At 39.2% G+C, this 24,009-nt stretch overlaps 1 protein-coding gene across 5 annotated transcripts; it reads right to left on the reverse strand.

The window, feature by feature from the left end:
• Positions 1–424: 424 nt before the first annotated feature.
• Positions 425–23,736, reverse strand: PRKRA (protein activator of interferon induced protein kinase EIF2AK2). 5 transcript variants are annotated; one of them, XM_045480357.1, is made up of 8 exons: positions 23,521–23,736; positions 22,800–22,969; positions 19,396–19,477; positions 17,219–17,297; positions 16,047–16,164; positions 14,453–14,547; positions 4,754–4,928; positions 425–1,144 (listed from the first exon to the last, which is right to left on the reverse strand). In XM_045480357.1, the coding sequence occupies exons 1-8, from the start codon at positions 23,583–23,585 to the stop codon at positions 987–989; spliced, it is 942 nt and encodes a 313-aa protein (XP_045336313.1). In that variant the 5' UTR covers positions 23,586–23,736; the 3' UTR covers positions 425–986. The 5 variants fall into 5 exon arrangements, with proteins under 5 accessions (XP_045336313.1, XP_045336316.1, XP_045336314.1 ...); XM_045480360.1 differs by lacking the exon at positions 22,800–22,969 and having other exon boundaries at positions 23,521–23,549; XM_045480358.1 differs by lacking the exon at positions 23,521–23,736 and having other exon boundaries at positions 19,347–19,477; positions 22,800–22,911.
• Positions 23,737–24,009: the final 273 nt, after the last annotated feature.

Consider the following 24,009-nt stretch of genomic DNA (forward strand, 5'->3'; position numbering starts at 1 on the left):
GTGCTGGCAGATGGATTGCTTGAGGTGTTAGATGATGATATATGGAAACATAAAAGGCAAAATTAAAATTTGCTCATGAAGCTTCTCTCTTAACCTTTCAATCATTCATTGCTTTGTTTGAAACATTCTGGCAGTGGAATTGAGTTATAATTCAATTTTAAGATTTTGGGTTTTTTTGGTAATCTTACTAATGCTTTTTCAACTGCTAACTCATCTACAAACAGTTATGTTGAAGAAAAAGACCAGCTTGCAGTTGCTTAGAGAAAATATGGAAGTGATTCATCACGTATACATTTGTAAATTTTTGCTCAGGCCATAGGTTTTTTCCTCAACTTTGATCTTCAGAAGTACACTAGAGATACTTAAATAGCAGAATATCCACATTATGTCACTCACAAGAATGGCTAAAAAGAAGGGGCCAAAGTCAGGTCAGTAACACTTTAATAAAACGAACGGAATCTGTTATAACAACAGCTTTTTATTACATGGATTCAAATGAACAGCAGACCAATCATGTTCCCTGAAATTCAACACTCACATTCAACAGAGGCCTGATAGTGCGCTCCTCAACGCTTGTAGTTCTAAGGGGCTTCCTTCGAATTCCCTTTACAAAGCCTTGCGCAAAGAAGAGGTTAAGCACCAGTAAGAAAGACTGTTGCTAGCAGTAGTTTTAGTCTTCATCATCTTCATCATGGTCATCAACAACAAACATGCAATTTCTTCCTTCTATGTACATGGCATTGTAAAATGGGTGCTACACTCTGCCTATGGTACAAAGTTTATAAATACAATATACCAATACAAAGTTGAAGCCATTAAAAAGACCTTAATAACTACCAGGAGATAATTAAATCTGGGGTGTTGATGGACTCTATGAAGAGATTTAGAAGTGACACACAAACTCAAACATAGTAAACATTTTACTTGGGAAGGGGTGAAAGGGGGACTTCTTATGTGCTACGGGGGGTTTCTAAGTTGCTTCAGGCTTACTTTCTTTCTGCTATTATCTTTAAATACTGTAAAGCATTGTGAGCTGCGTCACTCTGGGCATTGCCACAGGAGATCCCGGAGCCATGACAGACTGTGATGGGACTGGTGGATAGTTCAGCGAGACACTGATACTGTCCATTGGCACTCAGCTCTTCTGCAATGACATTCAAACGGGACAGTTAAGACCAAGTGGATAGAAAGCAGATTCTCTGTGAAAGCAAGTTTTTACTATTGTCTTCCTTTATAGACCTATGGTATAGGACTCTACTTCCTCCACATCTTTATCATCCTTATACAAACAGACACCAAAACACAACTGATCAACTCTAGTAGTTCTCAAACACAACTGGGCTTCATAATCACCTGACGGAGCTCAAAAGAAATGCAGGCTCAATCAGACACACAGGGCTAGGGGTTGGAGTAGCCAGATTCTTGCATTTCCTCTTAAGAGCTCCCAAGGCAATTCTAATAGGTCTAGTTGAACAGTGTTTGCAAACTGAAAACCACAGTGACTTTTTTAGAGAGGAAAAAACCATTTGCTAGAGAACTAGAGAGATTGTCTTCTTCCCTATGAGGTCTAGAGTTACTTTCAGTAGACATCTGAACCAGGAAATACGGGGTTCAGAGCAAGACTTCTCTCTTGCCTTCAATGTTCTTTTGTTATACATCTATGCAGATAGTCTAGTTCCATACTGCATATGGGTTAGGGTGTTTTAAAAATACCTAAACTCAGGAAACAAATGTTCTTCTCATCAATGGATCAATCACTGTCACTAAAGATGGTTAGATGACACAAGGGAAAGAGGTAGAAACAGGTGAGTTACAATTTGTTAAAAGTGGTCATGATTAAACGCTATTTCAGCTAGAGTCCATATAACAGGAAACATCCAGATACAGTGGAATGACTTCATGTGTGAAGAGGCTTTCTAGTGCTGGCGTTGAGGCTCTTTTGTTTTCTTTTAAATTGAGGTAAAATTCACATAATGTAATGTTAACCATTTTAAAGTGAACTATTCAGTAGCATTTAGTATGTTCACGATGTTGTGCAACCACCACCTCTCACTAGTTACACAACATTCACAACATTTCATTTCCCCCAGAAGAAACACCAGATACATCAAGCAGTTGCTCCCTGTTTCCCCTCCCCTGAAGCTCCTGGCAACCATCTTGGATTAACCTACCCTGGATATTTGATATAAACGGTATCATACAACATGACCCTTTTGTGTCTGGCTTCTTTCACTTAGTATGTTTTCGAGGTTCATCCATGTTGTAGCATGTAGCAGAACTTCACTTCTTTTCATGGCTGAATAATAATAATTGCATGTATATCCCACGACTGATTTATCCATTCATCTGCTTATGGACATTTGGGCTTTTTCCACCTTTTGGCTACTGTGAAAAGTACTACTATGAACATGTGTGTACAAGTATTTGTTCGAATACCAGTTTACAATTCTTTTGGGTATATACCTAGCAGGATTGCTAGGTCATATGGTAACTCATTCAAAGAGCAGCAAAACTCCTGTTTTCCACTGCAGCTCAACCATTTTCCATTCCCACCAGCAGTGAGGAATGCTACAATTTCTCTACATCTTTGTCAACATTTGTTATCTTCTATTTTCTTCATCATAGTCATCATCCCAGTGGGTCTGAATTAGTACCTCACTGTGGCTTTGATTTGCATTTCCCTGATGACTAATAATAGTGAGGTCTTTTTGTATGCTTGTTGGCCTTTTGCATATCTTTTTTGGAGAACATTTAGGTTCTTTGGAAGGTAACTGCATGGACGTTAGGCCAAATTAGGGGCGCCTGGGTGGCTCAGTTGGTTGAGTGTCCAATTTCAGCTCAGGTCATGATCTCATAGTTCATGAGTTTGAGCCCTGTGTCAGGCTCTGTGCTGACAGCTCGGAGCCTAAAGCCTGCTTCGGATTTGGTGTCTCCCTATCTCTCTCTCTCTGCCCCTCCCCAGCTTGCTTTCTGTCTCTCTCTCAAACAAATAAACCAAATAAAAAAAAAAGGCCAAATTAGCTGTGGTTTTTAGATTGCTGTTCTATATTTACAAGAACTATTTAGTTCTTAAAATTGGTAAGATTCGTTTTAAAGGCATCATTAATTCATAATCTCAAAGGCCATCTTAAGTTTCCTTCTTTTCCCAGATTCAAAACCATCCACAGTCCTATTCATAACATGGCTTATTCATCTCTGTATCTTAAACACTCAACAAAGTGTAGATACTTACAAATATGTTTGTGGTAGATGCAGGAGAGAAGCATCAAAGGAAAAGACTTCAAAAGGGAAGGGCTGGAGAAGGTACAAGGCCTTAGGACATGTTTACATAGCTGACCACTGCTGCTGCTGCGTAAGGAATGCCTAGAGCCATTAACATTGTCCAGGGTGGATCCTCCTTCACACCTGACCCTTCCTAGTGTTGTAGAAACCAATTAACTCGAAATTCAACCTTGAAAAGCTAAGCCATTAGATTGATTAACATACTTGCTTAGCTGACTTTATGCACATAGTCTTTAGCAAATATCCTAATAAAAAGAAGCTTCATTCTGGGGGTCTTCATTCTGACTCAAGTATGAGGACCTTCACTTAACTGCACTTTGTTTGTGGACTCATCTTTTATGACTCCGGCCATACTCCCTGCAACATATTTATTGAATGAATCGTCTCCCATCAGCCATCTTTTCTGACAATGTGTCCGTACTAAATTCCCACGTTCTGCATCATTTTCAGTGTATTAAGATACTGCATTTGACCCATCATTCAGTTGGGAAGTAGCAGACAATCAGAAGTTCTTTAAGCACCTAAACACCACAGCTAACAGCTCCTTCAAGCTAGGTCCCCATAGCCCACTGGGGATGCTATAAGGAATATCAAATTCTTCACATATTACACATGTTAAGTCAAGACACCAAACGCACATGCACACAGGCCACAAACACAGGCCGGCTTTATAAAGCTAATTAAAATCCAAACTGACTTGCTATGTAATTTGTCCATGTTTGTCTATCTAAGTGATTAAGAGCTCGAGGAAATCTAGAATAGCTGGGATGGAGCAGAGTTATAAAGTACTTGTCCCCACTGATCTCCTTGAATGGGCATATGGTGACAAAGTGGAGAGAAGGGGTCTGGCCCCCACAACCTTGGTACTTGTTCTAGAAATGTGGGTGCCTTTTTATTTGTCAAGCTCTCCATCAGGGCTAGTTTAATAGACACTGTATCTGCAGGGACTCCTCCCCTAATCTGACTCTACACTAACTAGCTATCATCTCAGGCAAGTTTCCGAACCTCTCCTGTGCCTTACTTCCTTTCCTTATATGTAAAAATAATAGACCTATTTCACAGGATTAGTTTGAGAATTCAGTTAAGCTGAAATATGTAATATCCCCACAACAGTGCCTGGCCTATAATAAAACTATAAATATGAGCTACTGTTTTTATTATTACAACTGTATAGATGTTAGCTATTAGCATTATTTATAAGAATGGGACAGACAGATCAATGATAAATATTACTATTCTAATTATATATATATGTATAAAATACATATTTATTATAAATAAAATGTATTTATAAATGTGTGTGTGTGTATGTATGTATATATATATATATATATATATATATATATATATATATATAATATTTATATTTATAATCCCTGGTCAATGAAATAAATTATAACACAGGTTTTGTTTTTCAAATACATTTTAAAAAGAAACAGGTTTTGAGGTAAGCTAAGGAAAAAAATCATACCTATATCCAAATATGTTATATTAAAACCTTGTTCCTTGGCAATTTCACTAAGCAGCTGGATGTAATCTGTATTTGGAATACTGAGGAGGCTTCTTTTCAGTAAGTTGATCTTTTCACCAGGAGAATTCCTCAAGGAATGCCAAGTACATCCTAAAGAATGTCCTACTACATTTGTCTGAAAAACAGAGATGAAAATTAAGACTTTTAACTCTGACTGGGCTCTAATGCTATGATATAATTAAAAGTATTTATTAGGCATATTTAATGCTCTACCAAGAGAGCATACCATTTGGTTAAACTTCCCATTTAAAGTAGACAACACCAACAAGGACACTCTTAACAAATACCACAATGTTACAGAAGAAAGAAACACATACAATAATATACTGGAAGTATTTAAAAATACTTTTGTGTAGGACAAAGGTCTCTCAGCCAAATTTTCTGATGGCCACATTAAGATGTATGTTAAAAAAAAGATGTCTTAAGAAATTTAAGAGCAGTATAAACGAACCTGCAAATAACTGAATCTGCCTAATGGAGCAATTTACAAATTAAAATAAAAACCAATGTTCTTATCTTCATGATTTCCTGTATTAAATACCAACCAATCATTGTAACTAACAGCTGTAGAGCAGAAAACAAACTGTATAAAAGGTGTGATGTGCAAGTTAGGTTTGAGAAGAACAAGTCATTCAAATGAAAGGAAGGATGTCTAAAAGTTCTTATCAGACTTTTCCCAGATCCCAACTGAGTTTATGGTTTTTGTTTTCTTTTTTCCCCTTTTCTTTATTGTCCCTTATATCCATCCCTTTCTACCATGTTTGTTTATTTTTCTCAAATTGCTTTCATATCGTACGCCAAAAACAAAGTAGGGCAAGCTATTCTTATTTATTTTTAAAATTTTATTTTTTAATATAACTTGTCAAGTTGGCTAACATACAGTGTATACAGTGTGCTCTTGGTTTTGGGGGTAGATTCCTGGGATTCACTGTTCACATACAACACCCAGTGCTCATCCCAACAAGTGCCTTCCTCAATGCCCATCACCCATTTCCCCCTCTCTCCTATCCCCTCCATCAACCCTCAGTTTATTCTCTGTATTTAAGAGTCTCTTATGGTTTGCCTCCCTTCCTCTCTGTTTATAACTATTTTTTTTCTCCTTCCCTTTCCCCATGGCCTTCTGTTGTTTCTCAAGTTCCATATGAGTGAAAACATGTATCTGTCTTTCTCTATTTCACTTACCATAATATCTTCCAGTTCCATCCATGTTGCGGCAAATGGCAGGATTTCATTCTTTTTTATTGCCAAGTAGTATTCCATTGTATATATAATCACACCTTATCATTTCATCAGTTAGACATTTAGGCTCTTTCCATAATTTGGCTATTGTTGAAAGCACTGCTATAAACATTGGGGTACATGTGCCCTTTCGAATCAGCACTCCTGTATGCTTTGGATAAATTCCTAGTAGTGCCATTGCTGGGTCATAGGGTAGTTCTACTTTTAATTTTTTGAGAAACCTCCACTCTGTTTTCCAGAGCAGCTGCCTCAGTTTGCATTCCCACCAACAGTGCAAGAGGGTTCCCATTTCTCCACATCCTCACCAACATCTGTTGTTGCCTGAGTTGTTAATTTTAGCCACTCTGACTGGTGTGAGGTGGTATCTCAGTGTAGTTTTGACTGGTATTTCCCTGATGATGAGTGATGTTGAGCATCTTTTCATGTGTCGGTTGGCCATCTGGATGTCTTCTTTGGAAAAGTGTCTATCCACATCTTCTGCCCATTTCTTCACTGGATTATTAGTTTTTTTGGGTGTTGAGTTTGATAAGTTCTTTATAGATTTTGGATACTAACCCTTTATCCAATATGTCATTTGCAAATATCTTTTCCCATTCTGTTGGTTGCCTTCTAGCTTTGTTGATTGTTCCCTTCACTGTGCAGAAGTTTTTTATGTTGATGAGGTCCCAATAGTTCATTTTTGCTTTTAATTCCCTTGCCTTTGGAGACGTGTTGAGCAAGAAATTGCTGCAGCTGAGGTCAAAGAGGTTGTTGCCTATTTTATTCTCTAGGGTTTTGATGGTTTCCTGTCTCATATTTAGGTCTTTCACCCATTTTGAGTTTATTTTTGTGTATGGTGTAAGAATGTGGCCCAGTTTCATTCTTCTGCATGTTGCTGTCCAGTTCTCTGAGCACCATTTGCTAAAGAGACTGTCTTTTTTCCATTGGATACTCTTTCTTGCTTTGTCTAGGATTAGTTGGCCATACATTCGTGGGTCCAATTCTGGGTTCTCTATTCTATTCCACTGGTCTATGTGTCTGTTTTTGTGCCACTACCATACTGTCTTGATGATTACAACTTTGTAGTAGAGGCTAAAGTCTGGGATTGTGATGCCTCCCACTTGTTTTCTTTTCAACATTACTTTAGCTATTCAGGGTCTTTTGTGGTTCTGTACAAATTTTAGAATTGTTTATTCTAGCTTTGAGAAGAATGCTGATGCTATTTTGATTGGGATTGCACTGAATGTGTAGATTGCTTTGGGTAGTATTGACATTTTAACAATATTTGTTCTTCCAATCCATGAGCGTGGAATATTTTTCCACTTCTTTGTGTCCTCTTCAATTTCCTTCATAAGTTTTCTATTGTTTTCAGCATACAGATCTTTTACATCTTGGGTTAGGTTTATTCCTAGGTATTTTATGGTTCTTGGTGCAATGGTAAATGGGATCGATTTCTTGATTTCTCTTTCTGTTGCTTCATTAGTGGTGTATAGAAATGCAACCCTCAAGAAAGTTGGGATAGAAGGAACATACCTTAACATAAAAGCCATACATGAAAAGCCCACAGCTAATATCATCCTTAATGGGGAAAAACTGAGAGCTTTCCCCCTGAGATCAGGAACATGATGGGGATGTCCACTCTCACCAGTGTTGTTTAACATAGTGTTAGAAGTCCTAGCTTCAGCAACCAGACAACAAAACGAAATAAAAGGCATCCAAATTGTTAAAGAAGAAGTCAAACTTTCACTTTTCGCAGATGACATGATACTCTATGTGGAAAACTTGAAAGACTCCACCAAAAAGCTGCTAGAACTGATACATGAATTCAGCACAGTTGCAGGACAGAAAATCTTAGTCTTAATTATTAGTGAGCCTGATAGAGGTTAAAGAATTTTCAAAAAGATCACAGGGATGGCCAGTATATAGAACTGAATAATCTACAAAATTTATTAAATAGAGGGTTTTTTTTACTAATAAAATTGTAACTATTTTAAGTTTTTATTTAAATTCTAGTTAATACATAGTGTAGTACTGGTTTCAGGAGAATTTAGTGATTCATCATTTACATATACCACCCAGTGCTCATCCTAACAAGTACCCTCCTTAATAGTCCTCACCCATTTAGCCTATCCCCCAACCCATATCCTCTCCAGCAACCCTGTGTACTTTGTCTCTTATGGTTTGCCTTCTTCCTCTCTTTATATTTTTCCTTCCCTTCCCCTATGTTCACTTATTGTTTCTCAAATTCCACATGAGTGAAAAAAGAGGATAGTTGTCTTTTTCTGACATATTTTGCTTAGTATTAACACATTCTAGTTCCATCCATATTGCAACTGGCGAGACTTCATTCTTTTTGAATTTTGTAATTGTGTATACACACACACACACACACACACACACACACACACACACACACACACACATCTTCTTTATCCATTCATCAGTCAATGGACATTTGGGCCCTTTCCATAGTTTGGCTATTGCTGATAATGCTGCCATAAACATTGGGCTACACGTGCCCTTTCGAATCAGCATTTTTGTATCCTTTGGCTAAATACCTAGTAGTGCAATTGCTGGGTCATAGGGTAGTTCTACTTTTAATTTTTTGAAGAACTTCCACACTGTTTTCCACAGCAGCTGCACCAGATTGTATTCCCACCAGCAGTGCAAAAGTGTTTCCCTTTCTCCACATCCTTGCCAACATCTGTTGTTGCCTGAGTTGTTAATTTTAGCCACTCTGGTGTGAGGTGGTATCTCAGTGTGGTTTTGATTTGTATTTCCCTGATGATGAGTGATGTTGAACATCTTTTCATGTGTCTGTTGGCCATCTGGATGTCTTCTTTAGAAAAGTGTCTATTCATGTCTTCTGCCCATTTCTTCACTGGATTATTAGTTTTTTTGGGTGTTGAGTTTGATAAGTTCTTTATAGATTTTGGATACTAACCCTTTATCTGATTTGTTGTTTGCAAAAATCTTCTCCCATTCCATAGGCTGCCTTTTAGTTTTGTTGTTTCCTTCACCGTGCAGAAGCTTTTTATGTTGATGAGGTCCCAATAGTTCATTTTTGCTTTTGTTTCCCTTGCCTCCAGGGACATGTCTAGTAAGAAGTTGCTGTAGCCAAGGTCGAAGAGGTTGCTGCCTGTTTTCTCTAGGATTTTGATGGTATCCTGTAGGTCTTTCATCCATTTTGAGTTTGTTTTTGTGTTTGGTATAAGAACATAGTCCAGCTTCATTCTTCTGCATGTTGCTGTCCAATTTTCCCGACACTATTTGAAGAGACTTGTCTTTTTTCCATTGGATATTCTTTCCTGCTTTGTTGCAGATTAATTGGCCATACATTTGTGGGTCCATTTCTGGGTTCTCTATTCTGTTCCATGGATCAGTAGGTCTGTTATCATGCCATTAATATACTATCTTGATGATTACAGCTTTCTAAAACAACATGAAGTCTGGGACTGTGATGCATCTAGCTTTGGTTTTCTTTTTCAACATTATTTTGGCTATTCAGGATCTTTAAATAGAATTTTATATTCCTTAGTTGGAAATTTAAAATTTGGTTTTTAAATTTTTTTTTTTTCAACGTTTATTTATTTTTGGGACAGAGAGAGACAGAGCATGAACGGGGGAGGGGCAGAGAGAGAGGGAGACACAGAATCGGAAACAGGCTCCAGGCTCTGAGCCATCAGCCCAGAGCCCGACGCGGGGCTCGAACTCACGGACCGCGAGATCGTGACCTGGCTGAAGTCGGACGCTTAACCGACTACGCCACCCAGGCGCCCCTAAAATTTGGTTTTTAAAAAGTATCATTCTTTGATATAGTAATTGCAATAGGAACAAATATATAATGAAAAATGGTCTCTTTTGCTTACTATCTCTACCCAGGAAACTTATGTTGCCCTCCCCAGAGGTACTTAATGTTGAAACATTTCTTCAATATCCTTCTATAACTGTTCTAAATTCAAGCACACAGTCTTCTTTTCAAACAAAAATGATAGCTTACTCTTCTACATCTTGTTCATTTTTCTCATGTCAATGCACATATATGCACTATATTTATCTTACCAGTCTTCAATTATGGGTTTTAGGTTATTTCTGATTTCTTGCTTTTACTAACAATGTTACAATAAAACTCTTTTGCACTTGGATGTCTTTACCTGTAGGATAATTTCTAGAAGTAGAACTGAGTCACAGAACATGTATGCTTTTAATTTTGATAAATACTTCCAGACTGATTTCTAAACCAATTTATACCTCCATCAACATTCTTGGAGGGTGCTTGTTTTCGGATACCCTCACCAACAGCAGGTGCTGTCGAACTTTGTAGGTTTCATCAATCTAAAAGGTGAAAATAGTATCTAGTTTAATGTCCATGAATGAAGCTGATCATTTTTTTTTTTTTTAACCATTTGTATTTCTTCTACAGGGTTATCTTTTTTATTGATGTGTAAGAGCTTTTTATGTGGTACAGAAAACAGTCCATTTATAGATCAGTGTTCCAAATAATTTCTTCTTTCTTATTCTTAGTTTTATTTACAGATTTTACTGCCATATAATAATAGGTTTTGTGTAGTCAAATTTATAAATCTTCTACTACTTTATAGCTTATAAGTTATACTAAAATATTTTTCCCTATGCTAAGAATTTTACAAAGGAAAGCTCTTCCAAGTTTTCTCATACTTGGTTTCAATTCTTATGGTCACACTTTTTTTGTTTTCTTAATTTTTTTTTTTTTTACACATTTATTTATTTTTGAGAGACAGAGAGAGACAGCATGAGCAGGGGAGGAGCAGAGAGAGATGGAGACACAGAATCAGAAGCAGGCTCTAGGCTCCGAGCTGTCAGCACAGAGCCCAATGTGGGGCCGGAACCCACGAACCGTGAGGTCATGACCTGAGCCGAAGTCGGACACTTAACCGACTGAGCCACACAGGCACCCCATGGTCATACTTTTTTTTTAATGTTTAGTTTTGAGAGAGAGAGTGAGAGCAGCGGAGGGGCAGAGAGAGAGGGAGATACAGAATCCAAAGCAGGCTCCAGCTCTGAGCTGTCAGCACAGAGCCTGTCAATTCTTATGTTCACGTTTTTGATCCATCTGAAATTTATTTAGATATAAGGAATAAGGGAGCAACCTAAATATGTCACACATGCACAGGTATATACAGCTTCCTCTCCCTTCCTCCCTGCAAATGTGGCTGTTAAGTTACTTCTACATTATTTATTGAATAATCCATCCTCTTGCCCATTGATTTGAAATCTCACTGTTATCATATCCTATACTCCTGATTATGGTCTATACTTGGGTTCTCTATTTTATCCTTTGTCTATTCCTGTACCGGTACGTGTTTTATCACTATAGATTTACAGTATATCTGGTAAGGTATAACCCCACCTTCGGCACTCTTTCTTTTCAGTTTTCTTGGCTATTCTTGAGAGTTCATTTTTCCAGATAAACGCAGTAAAGCTGTATTAAGATCCAAAGTGAATTCCAGTAGATTTTTTGTTTGCTTGTTTGTTTGGTTTTTAAAGTTTATTTATTTTGAGAGACAGAGAAGGAGAATGAGCAGGGGAGGGGCACAGAAAGAGGGAGAGACAGAGAATCCCAAGAAGGCTCAATGCTGTCAACCCAGAGCCTGATGGCTTGATCTTATCAACAGGGAGATCATGACCTCAGCCCAAATCAAGAGTCAGATGCTTAACCAACTGAGCCACCCAGGTGCCCCAAATTCCAGTAGATTTTGAGACTACATTACCTTCTTAAGTACTATATTAACAATATTGAGTCTTCCTATTGTTAATAAAGAAACAGCTTTACATATATTCAATTTCTGTTAAATCCTTCAGTAAAGTTTTAAAGTTTTTTTTCACATGGGTCCTGCACATTTCATTTTACGTTCATTCCCTGGCACATTATCCTCTTTTCTATTGTTGAAAATAAGATCTCTTTTATTCTACCTCTTAATATCTATAAATAAACTGTTGATTTTTTTCAAGTACACTTTAAAAAAGATTTCTATTTTACTATAAAATGATCAATGTTACCAAGCTCCCTAACTTTTGTTAAGTAATACACACACACAACAAAAAGTCAAATAGTACAGAATTATAAAAGCAATAATCCTGAGCTTTGCTCCATCCCTACCTTTGGTCCCCTTTCCAGAAGCAATTTTTAAGTATCCTCTTTAATTATTGTGGTGGTTACTTTCATAACTGTAAATAATATGAAAAGCTATTGATTTTATATATTAATTTTATGACCAATTACCTTGATAAATTCTCTTATTCTAGCAGATTTTATAGGAACACAATCATATTATCTGCAGTTAATGATCATTTATATCTTCTTTTTTTGATTTTCAACCTCTTATTGTTTTCTCTTGTCTAATCATATTGATTGGTACCTCTATAACAAGGTTTAAAAAATGCCATTAGTGGATATCATTGTCATATTTATGAAATTAATGGGAAGGGATGTAATAAGTAAATACATAACTATGATTTTGATTTTTTTTTGAGGTATATATTTTGAATCACAATAGGGATATGTTAATAGTGTTTATCAATGATTGTCAAATATCTTTTTGGCACCCATTGGGAAGATTGTTTTTCTCTGACCCATTAATATGATTAATTATAGTAACAGATTTACTAACCTTGAAATATCCTTGCATTCCTGAAATAAACCCAACCTCTCTATGGTATATTATTCTTTTATTGTTCCACTGAATATATTACTAAGGTTTTTCACTATAAGGGAGATTAATCCATAATTTTTTTCCATCAGGATTTGCTATTGTCAGGTTTTGGTGTTAGTGTTATTGTTGTTTTTGAAAAATAAATTTAGAAGCTTCCCCTATGTTATAGATGTATTGCCTGGAAGAGTTTAAATAGCATTGGAAATTACCTCTTCCTTGAAGATTTAACAGAATTCACCTATAAACCAATCTGTGCTTTGTGATTCTGGTGTCATCTCTGATCCAATTTTAAAAGAAGTGAATGCAATGTTTTATGTTTTTCTATTAAAAAGGTAAAACCAAAATCATATTAATGTGTATGTCTTTGACTTTTTTTCTCTAAGAATGAGCCCTTATTTTATCATAAACTTGGCACTGCTATAATCTTCACTTCTCATTCCCTACCTCATAAACACTCAGATAATGAATGTACCACAAGATGTATCTATCTCTAAATATCAGAATCGTAAGTAATATGTCACGTGTAGCCTAACCTCTTAAGCTTTACATTTGTTTGCCCAGCTGCCTACTATCTTTACTTAACATTCTACAAACATTTCAGATTCAATACATTCTGCATTTAACTTACTATCTTCTCCCCCTTAAATCCCACTCATCTTCTGTGTTCCCCATATTATTACATGGGGCCATCATCTACTCAGTTGCCAATCTAAAAATGTTTATTTCCCCCGTTTTCCTTACTCCCCACATCCAATCAGTTACCATGCCCCATTCACTTCGGTTTTCGAAATAATTTTTACACTGACCATTTCAACTGCCACCAGTGTAGTAGAGGCCACCATCATTTCTCATTCGTTTTCTGTAACAATATTCTAGCACGTCTCTAAGACTTAGTCACTCACCACAGTGCAGCCGGTGATTCCACTTCTAATCCTGTCCTTCCCAGATTAAAATTCCTAATGATTTTGCTCTGCCCTCAGGATAGAATTTAATCTCTTTACTATAATAGTCCCTTCCAGATTTAATCCCTCTTTGCCTCTCTGGCCTGATTGTTTGAGACACCCTCCTCCAAATTTATGCTGTATCCACACCAAATTATGTAGGGTTCCCGGATGGCATATAATGTATTACTCCTAGGTGTCTGTACGTGCTTTTTTTTTTTTCCCTCTTTGGGTTTCTTTTCTCCTGTTCTCATCCTAAGGTCTTGACTTAGATATTACTTCCTGCAAGAAGTCTTCCTGAAACCCCTGGTCTTGGCTGGATCCTTCTCCTACGTTCCCGAGCACCCTCTCTATGGACCAGTTTGTTGGGGTCTTTTCTCTTTCAGTAGGCTACAAATTCCCTAGGGGCAGAAACTGTCTTATTCACAGTATGCACAGCACTTGACACAAAGTTTGGCACACAGTATGAGCTCACTAAATGTTTGCTGAGTGGATAAATGAATGAACAAAGGCATGGGAATGCATTGTTAATTTGAAGGCAAAAATGGCACTACTAGCCTATCATTTTAGAATCCATCATATGATTTTGAATTTGATTGTGTCTCCCAAGCCCTCTTACCTAGTCACCCCGTGACAGCTAAAACTGGGGTGGTGTAGAACTGAACAGTGAGGAGATTTTTAAAAATTGCAACTCTGAGGTGTCTATACAAGAAGGAATCTAGGGAAGTTTCCTACAGTAAGAGCTACTTAATCACATTGACATCATAGGTGTCTTGATCATTACTCACTAAAGAAATGTGGTTCTCCGGAGAAATATTACTGAATTTGGCAAGAAACTTCTCAGCAGCGTTTCTCTTGGCTTGTTTTTTTGATGCCCCCTTTCCTAAATAATTAAAAAAAAAAAAAAAGTAGGTTTAGGAAAGAAATTAATGTCCACAGAGAATAATCAGATGTATAAAATATTGTTTTTGATGATTTTTATACACTATTCTTTTGCTGACCTGCCATCTTTGCTTGTTGTACCTCATACAACTGTTAATTCTTACATTTCTGAAGGCACTTCTTTAGCAGTTTATCTTTAATAAACTTTATCTTTAATAGTTATACTTTGTGTTTGGAACAGCTCTATTTCCTATGCCTAGCTTCAATGAATCCCATTTGGTTTAACTGTGACCAAGCATTCAAATTTATCAAGGTACATTTGAATTGTAACTCTTATCTCTTGATGCCGACTTCTTGCTTGTAACCTTCTATACACTGACAACTGTGTGGAATTTTTTTTAACACGAATAAAAAGGGCTTAGGGAAGATAACTGCAGTTGAAAGACATCATAAGTATCATCTACTTCCATCTTTTTATTTTATAGATTTAAAACGTGAGGCCCAGAGGGATTAGTGATAGGCCTACCTTTGCACACCAAGGACTGCATCAAGCATGGGAGCTGAAGTTCCCACTTCTGGTTCAGTGCTTTCTGCATTGGTCCACACTGCCTCTCAAGGGCAAACAGTTGCTTACTATTTGAAACTACTATCTAGCCAAGGTAAAATTTCATTTCATGCCATTTTAAAAATGATAGAAACAGGCTGCAGAAGTGAAAATAGGAACCCTCACTAGTGCTCTATTAAGAGACTTTTTCCTTGTAGTTTCTGGCCTTTACAACATGGAAGTTGCTAGCATTCAAAAGGATGATCTCTACTTTATTTTTATCTCACGCTAGTTTTTGCCACCTAGCCTCTTATTAATCATCTTGTCTTCAAATGTGATCTTCTAGTCCTCCAATCTTCTACAATAGTTGTCGAAACTCCTAAGAGGTTCACTATTGCTTTTTTCTAAAATGATTTTTAAGTCACTAACACATGAGTGCAGACTGTGTAAAGGGTCAATTATTTGCTACTTTCCATTACATGATTTTCCATGATTCTGAAAAATATCAAATTAATAAGTATAAGAATTCTTTAAAAAAAATTTTTTTTTTAAATGTTTATTTATTTTTGAAGGAGAGAGAGACAGAGTGTGAGCAGGGGAGGGGCAGAGAGAGAGAGAGGGAGACAGAGAATCCGAAGCAGGCTCCAGGCTCTGAGCTGTCAGCACAGAGCCCGATGCGGGGCTCGAACTCACAAACTGCGAGATTATGACCTGAGCTGATCATGATCGGATGCTTAACCGACTGAGCCACCCAGGCGCCCCTGAAGTATAAGAATTCTTAAGCCAAATATTTAACTTAAGTTCAATTGCAGAAAGAGACAGTAGAACAGGAGTGTATCAATTTTTCCCCACAGAAATATTTGAAAGGAAATCACAACAGAAATTTCTATAGTCATTCATCATGTAAAAGTATTTCAAATGTCTTCAGTTTTAAGAGAGTAAAAAGAAGTAACTACCAGTTTCCATAAATGACTCGAGCCTGCAAATTGTGGTATATTCTCTCTTGTGAGCAGGTCCTCCCTCTTGGGAAAGGGTATATTCAGGAAGTCTCCAGCCATGATGAATAGCCAATTCCTAGAAAGCGGAGATGCGGCTTTAGTAGTAATTTTTCTAAGCAATGGCTTAATCACATAAATGATATTCTTTCATGATTTTGATCCCATTTCTAAGTTTGAAAGGAATAATGATATTCTGCAATGAAAAAATGGGGGAAGACCCTACATTCCCCATAAATACTCCAGCATTTTATATCTTGCAAGCCCACAATACTAAAACTGAAGCAGTTTACCGCTAGGATAGGAATGGTGTTCTTCCATTAAGCCATAGAGAGCCAATATCAAAGAGCTCATAGAGAAAGAGGAGCTACTTTTGCCCTCTCGGGGAACATCAGTGAGGACATCTACAGGTCTCACTGTCATTCAGTTCCTAATGCCTCTCTTTCCTAGTTATAGACTTCCTGCCCACAGCTAGCTAACTACTGCATTGCAACAACAGCAAGATGAGCAGAGGCGGCAAACAGACAGACTTGGACAAAGCTGAGGAAAGATCAGGGGAGAACACTATGGAAAAACTCAGACAGCAAGAAAGGGACCAAAGGACTGGCTGGGTAATAGGGAGGGGAGCTGTCCAACAGAGCACATGGATAATCTGCAAGAAGGATATTCCGCATGCAGAAATTCAAAGCTGAGGTTTTTTGTTTGTTTGTTTTATAGAATAAGCAAATAAACTACTTCCCCTTTCTTGGGTTAGGCTACCCGATTTGGGTTCTTTATAAAGTCTTCTGTTCTAAACAGAAGTAGAAAGAGGTTTGTCACAAGAGTGGCAAGAAATATTCTTAAAGTATAAAACACTCTACCCATGTGCACTGAGGTCCTGTTGATCTCAAATGAGAATTCCACAAACCAAAGGCAGATACTGTATATGGAAGAAAATCCAAAACGTAAATAAATAGGAAAATAATTTCAAGTTAGTGCTGTAATATCTAATGATCACAACTGGGAAAACAAAATATCATACCATCTTATCTCTAAAATATTTATTCCTTATTTCAGCCCTTGTGATATCATCAATACATGACATCTTTCTTCAATAGACAACATGTTAAGTAAGGAAAAACTGTGCAACATACCTGTAATGAACCAATAGGATTAAGCTGGTTCTTTGGTTGCTTAGAAGGGTCGGGCATTAAGGGGTCAGGAACTGCAAAGCTAAACATTTTTTTAAAGTGTTATAAAACAAAATACTTTTCCCCAAACTATTAAATAAATGACAAGCATTTCCTATTTAATCCTCTATGCCTTTGCTCTTGCTTCTTCATGGAATGCTTTTCTTTCCCACCTGAATGAGAACATGATTTATCTATTATCCGAGATATATCTCAAATGCCACTTCCACTAAGAAACCTATCCTGTTACACCAATGAAACATAATCTCTCCCTCCTTAGAACTGTTGACATTTGGGTTGACCCTTTCTTAGGCAAATTATATGACCATAAATTAAACTCTTACAAATACATGTAATTTGTCCATCCCTCACCACACCTCTCCTGTGTTCAGACTGTCAAATCCTTGATGGTAGGGCCTACGGATTACTTACCTTCATAAGCCTTGTAGTGCTTTGTATATTATGTTCAATAAAAACGTATTTAAATAAAGCATACTAATGTTACAGCCACAAAAAGGGAAGACTAACAATTAGGCAATTTAGCCTGGTAAGGTGAATGATACAGGTCATAAAGTGGTTTTTTCCCCTCATATAATTATGGAAGAAAGATTTGTTTGATATATCATCTGCTCTATGCTAGAATGATCCTCCTAATACTTACATATATCCTGCATAAAATAGATGGCCTGCATGAATCTGGTTCCAGCATGTGGGGATTGTAATTAGGGAAAAAGAGAACAATCTCTTCTAACTAGTTTAAATTTACTAGTTAGTTAGGGGATGAGTGTGTAACACTGAATAAAGCTGCATTCAAGGTTACTATCACCTACAAGGCTGAAGAGTCATTTCTTTGGTGACAAAAAAGGTTCAGTTATTGGCACTTCTTCAAGTTTCCTTTCCACCTGCCAGAACTTCAAGCTTTACATAGGCTGATGAGATATGAATATTCACTTACAATGTTGCACGCCGAAGCTACCCAAATAATTGTGATGGAGAAGTGAGAAAGTCTCTGTATTAAATCAGGCCACTTTAGCCCTGATTACAGCTTAGTAATTCCCATCTTATCTGTCAAGAAGCACAAATATATAGTAAAGTTTGTTAGCCTTTTTTGCTGACAAAGTGAAGTGCCCATGTGCAGAAAGGACACTACATACACTCATTTCTACAAATGTACTCAACATTTTGGGTTGACCTTTGGACTGCACAGAAATAGCATGGTCACCACCAGCGAGGGGAGAATCCAATACCTGCCATGCCATTTGGCATGTCTAGAAAGCCAGCATAAATCAACTATAACATATGACCCCACAGAATCAAGAATCATTTTGTGAGATCTGAAGTTTGTCAATGCTTCATTCTAAATTACTCAAATGGTTTGGAAGAGCTTAGAAACGGGAGGAGCACTGCATGATGACCTAAGTACGTGCTAAAGCAAAAGTTTTGAGGCTGGAGAAAAACTCATCCTAAATTCCCATGGGCCTCTGCTGTCAACTATGAGCAGATAAACCAGACTGAACTCCAAGAATAACTGAGCGCATGTAAAGAGAATCTGAAGGCTCAGCATGCCCCAGGACGTGTCCATCAGAAACCAAAGGACATCATCCAATGATACATGAGATGCTCCGGGACCAATACTCTCCAAAAGCACCTGAAGTGATAACACAAATTCATTTTGGAAAAATCATGTCAAGAATTAACATCCCCCTTAACATCTTCTTGTATTTGTTATACATTCCATAATAAAAGGAAATCTCTTTGTCTCCTTCTAAATTAGAATTCCTAAGAGTATTTTCCACTGATTTTTTTCCACTTCATTCCTTGTTTTCTGTAGTACAGAAGTTATTAAAGTCTTAATACAGTAAGATACTTGCCAGAAAAACTGGGGTTTTGTATTGTCGCATCCCAATGAGGGGGGAAAACGCCTAGTTCACGAGAGCTTTCATTTAGCAGTTAATTGGTGGACTGAATTTCTTAAGGATAAAGTTGTCTTTAATGGTGACAGGTTTTCACAAGGAAATAGAATTTTAGAGCTAAATACTAACAGCTGTTGACTTTGTTGCTTTTGTGACTGTGTTCAAAATTTTAATCTTACCTCAGCCATGATATTTTTGAGCTGCAGAATACAAAGAAATTTAGCTCACCAAATACTTGCATTGGCTTTCAAAATGTTTATGGCAGCCTCTGCAGCTCTATGTTTCGCCAGCTTCTTACTTGTACCTTCACCTGAATTAAGGTTAAGAAAAAAATGTTTTTATATGCTGTGAAAATATGAGGCTTGCATAGCTGTTTGCATAATGCAAAACAAAGTCAGTACAGTTTTTGTATATATACACGCAGGTAATAAAAACATACTACATTAACAAAATATTCACCATATGAAATTAATATATGAAAAACCCATGATTTTAAACATTTTACCTATTTAACTTTATGAATTCCTATATTAAAAAAATCTGTATATGTTTATTACATAAAATGGTAATGAAGTAGGCCATGCCACACTTTATGAAAAATACAACTTAGTATTTTACTTTTCCTTATTCCTAGAGAGACAGGAAATTCTTCTGTAGCAAGAAGTTTTCTTCAAAGGAGCAGAGCTACTTATATCAACCCTATTTGACAGCAAAATGTGCACAATTATATTCTAATCGTCCATCCTATACTGGATTAAAGCCCTGACTGGCTAAGCAGTCCTAGATACATGTTGGGTACAGTGGGAGAAGGTTTATACAGGTAAGATGAGAATTTATGTTATGTGTCTTTTATATAATCTGTATCTCTTAGTAGTCAATGGGGTGGCAGGGGGTAGGCCTGACTAATCACTGAAATTGAAGCCTAATTTCAGTAAGAAATCACACCTGCTAAATAGTAAATCCAACTAATTTCCTTCTGAGTTCAAACTAGGTGTTGAGAACCCTTCAAAAGTGGTACCAAAGTGCTGATGTCCATTTCTCCAGTGTGGAAGAAAGAAAAGGGATATGGAATGAATTTCAACTGTGACTTTCAAATGTCTGAGGACATACAACCCATATGCCTTTATCTACTAACGTAGTTATGAGGGATACGGTGGAATATGAAACAGAATCCCTGCCCTCAAAGAGCACACAGCCCAGTATGGGATTTCGCCTGTAAATACGCATCTGAAATACAGTCGTATGTGTTACAACATGCCTAAGTGCAGGCTGGAGGGGAAGCACACAAAAGGGGTAGCTCCTCTACTTGGGAAGGATTCAGAAAGTTTTCATGCAGGAAGAGAGAACTCAATGAGGACATAAAAGATTAGTAAAAGCTAGTAATGTGAAGAAAGTTGGGGGTTAGGAAGAGTATTCTAGGCAGAGAAAAGAACACATGCAAAGGTTCAGAGGCAACACAGAGCATGGTGTTCTCAAGAGCTCCAATCAGTTGGTAGGTGAATGCTTAAGGAGATGAGTTTTGAGATGAAAGGCTACAGAGTTGGAGGGTAGGAAGCGAGATCAAAGAACAGTCTCCGAAATCTGTGCTTCTCAAACTTTAATGTCCCTAGTAATTGCCTGGGAATTTTGTTAAAATGCAGACTCTGATCCAGCAGGTCTGGCATGGGGCCTGATATTCTAGAGCAGTTGCTTCAAGTGCCCAGGTGATACTAATGTTGCTGCTGATCACACATTTTGAGAAGCAAGGCTGTTAAGTCCTATTAAGAAACCTGTATCTATCCAGAGGATGATGGGCAAACCACCGAATGGATTTTAACAGCAAGAAGGACACAAAAAGATCTGAATGCCAGTGTCCTTTGAGGAATGGACAGCCTGAGACTGGAAGCTGAGAGAGCAACTGTGAGATAGCAGCTGTGGCCCAAGTGCGTGAAGACAGCGGCCGAGACACCAGCAATGAAAACAAAAGGGAAGGAGGCAGGTACCAGAGATGCTTAGGAAGTAAGACTTAGTGGAAGAGTGGCCAAGAGGCAGAGGGATGGGAAGGAGTCAAGAAAATGAAACCCAACACTCTACTATGAGCGAATGGGTGATGGTGGTGCCTTTACTGAGCTAGGGAATAGAGGTGGAATAGATCTAAGGGAAAAGAGATGGATTCAGTCTGGGCCATCCAAGTGAAGATGCCCAGCAAGCACAGGCTGGAAGACTGTTCTGTAACTGGGGCTGGGTTGAAGACAGATTTCAGAATTATCAGCCTTTAGATAGTATTTGAAGCTGTGGAGGCACATAAACTTGCATAGGAAGACAGGGCAGTGTGGGGAGAGTAGGGGACCTACACAGAATGGTTGGTTGCCATAGGCTGTTAATCTTAAAGGGAAAAAGACCATTTCTTTTCTTAAATTTTCGCTGAATATTTAAAAATAGATCTGCTAAAGGAGTAATGTGATGATTGTATGGTTCATAATGAGTAAACTTGTAGCTGGCATTTACAATCCACCTGTCTCATATAGACAAAAAAGCCTCAAGATTTTCTTAAAGCAGTTTCAAGGAAAATAGTGGATTCCAGATTTTCAGGGACCTAAGCAAATGATGCCTTTCGTTTACCAGATGGTGCAACTCCAGCCTTCTTGTGGAATTGTTTTCTTAGCATTCTTCCAAATTTAGTATTCAATATTTTTTGTTTGCAATTAAATATACATAAGAAATAGAATGCCTACATTTACAAATGGGCAACTTCAGTTATCATTTGTTCAAGCTCACAGACCATAATAAGGGGAGTCTGAACTCTGAAACTTCATTGCTATGTGACTTTGGGCATGTTACTGATAATCTCTCTGAATCCATTTCCTCATCTATAAAAAGGGAGATGAGGGGCACCTGGGTGGCTCAGTCAGTTAAGCCTCCCACTTTGGCTCAGGTTGTGATCTCATAGTTCCTGGGTTCGAGCCCTGCATTGGGGGCACATCGGGCTCTGTGCTGACAGCTCGGAGCCTGGAGCCTACTTCAGATTCTGTGTCTTCCTCTCTCTCTCTGCCTCTCCCCTGCTCGTGCTCTGTCTCTTTCTCAAAAACAAAATAAACATGAAAAAAACTGGAAAAAAAAAGGAGATGACATCTTACTAAAACCTGTACAGGGTCAGGAACTAGAAGGTGCTATGAAATGCGGTATTTGAGGCTTCTGTCTTCCTCATTTTGTTTGGACACAGAATCAAGTGTGGTACAACGGGCCTAAAGTCCCAGATGGACACTATGGACAAAGAGAAGAGGCTCAGAATATTTTGGGATCAGGTCTCTTGGCATCTGCTATAATCTATGATACTATGAAACTTGTCAGCACCTACTGACCCAGCTATGGTTGCTCCAAAAACCTTTCCTGCTTCTAATTCTTGGAAGAACCGTAGGAGGATACTAAGGTATGTTTCTAAGCTTCTCTTGGTGTCTGGAGAGCAGAAAATGAAGGAGAGAATCAGATGAAGTTGGAAAGTCCCCATGACCTGACATGAGAGGTCTCAGTTTCAAGAGCCTGCTCCTCACAGCTGTCCCTGGTTTAAAAAGGGCACTTTTCCGAACTGAAAAGCAATACCAAGTCTTGCCGGCCAACCCACATGGTCATCCGGGTTAACTGAGCACACAGACCTGTGCAGGTTATGTCACCAACGGTTACTCTGAAGGTGAAAGTGGGTACGTGTATTTGCACATCGGATCTTTCACATTCATAAACCGGGATGTTCTTGGTCTTCATGCCGTATTCGTGTAATACTTGAATCGGTGTTTTCCCTGGCTTAGCTGTAATCATCTTCCCCAAACTGCAAAAACCAAAAAAGGTGTGCCTTGCATGCCAAAGCGGAGAGGGAAGCAGAAGCATACAGAGGCTAGATTTGACTGCTACCAACAGTGATGCGGGAGGCGCCGAAGCTCCCCAGCGGCCAGCACCAGCGATGGCGAAGCGCACCAGTCTCCCAGCCCCGCTGCGGCGGGCAACCGGCAGGGTGAAAGGGGCTGTAAGGAGACAACTTAAAAGCGGGTGGGGAGGATTCGCTCGGGTCTTGGGTGCTGTTACCGCTCAGGACCAACCCCACATAAACCCCCTCCCGGGCGGCAGCTGCGGGCCATCTCCACCCACCCCGCGCGCGCACCGAGACCGCAAGCGGGGCGGGGCCAGGCCGCAGACCCCGGCCCGCGCGCCGCCGGGAGGGCGGAGCCGAGTGCCGGCGGGTCCGCCCGCAGCCGCGCGGGCGAAAGCGCCGGGAGGGAGCTCTACCCAGAATGCCGCTGGAAAGCGGGCTCTCCCGCCCTGCCTCTAGTGCCCACCACTCCCGGCCCTGCCCGGCTCGGCCCCGACCGTTCGGGCGCTGACCTGAAGGTCCCGCTGTCCTCCCGCTCCAGCGGCGGGGCCGCAGCGCGATGCCTGCTCTGGGACATAGCGAAGAAAGGACGGTCTGGCGGCAGGCGGAAGAGCGGTGCCGAGCGACGTCCTCGCTCCCCGGGTCAGCCGGTCCCCGAGAGGAGCTCTCCAGCGGTGCCGCCTCCTCCGACTCCCCCTTCCCTCCCGGCTTGCGTCCCTCTTGCGAAGGGGACGGGCGAAGGCGGAGCCTCGGTGCAGCAGCGCCGGCCACGCCCCCTCTCTGTCTGGGCTGCGGGTCTTACTCTAAGGTGGGCCCCGCCCGCCGGTTCGCGGGACTCCTGGGCGTCCGGCCCGCCCCTTTTCTTTCAGACTCCGCCCCTCTCTCGGTCCCGCTCGCTCCCGCCGGTACCCTGCTGTAGTCCCGCGGCTCCGGGGTGCTCGTTTCTCCGCTCCCCCCATGGCCTTGAGGAGGCCGCAGTTTTGTGTCCTTAAACAGGCGGT

The sequence above is a fragment of the Leopardus geoffroyi genome, chromosome C1 (assembly GCF_018350155.1).
Source record: "Leopardus geoffroyi isolate Oge1 chromosome C1, O.geoffroyi_Oge1_pat1.0, whole genome shotgun sequence".
Classification (NCBI taxonomy): Eukaryota; Metazoa; Chordata; class Mammalia; order Carnivora; family Felidae; genus Leopardus; species Leopardus geoffroyi.

Excerpts from the sequence above, each read along its gene's own strand:
- PRKRA (XM_045480357.1), bottom strand. The coding sequence starts at position 23,585 with ATGTCCCAGAGCAGGCATCGCGCTGCGGCCCCGCCGCTGGAGCGGGAG. Across the intron at positions 16,165-17,218 it reads ATCCTATTGGTTCATTACAG|GAATTGGCTATTCATCATGG; the intron begins GTATGTTGCACA and ends TCCGCTTTCTAG. Across the intron at positions 14,548-16,046 it reads CGAGTCATTTATGGAAACTG|GAAAGGGGGCATCAAAAAAA; the intron begins GTAGTTACTTCT and ends TTAATTATTTAG.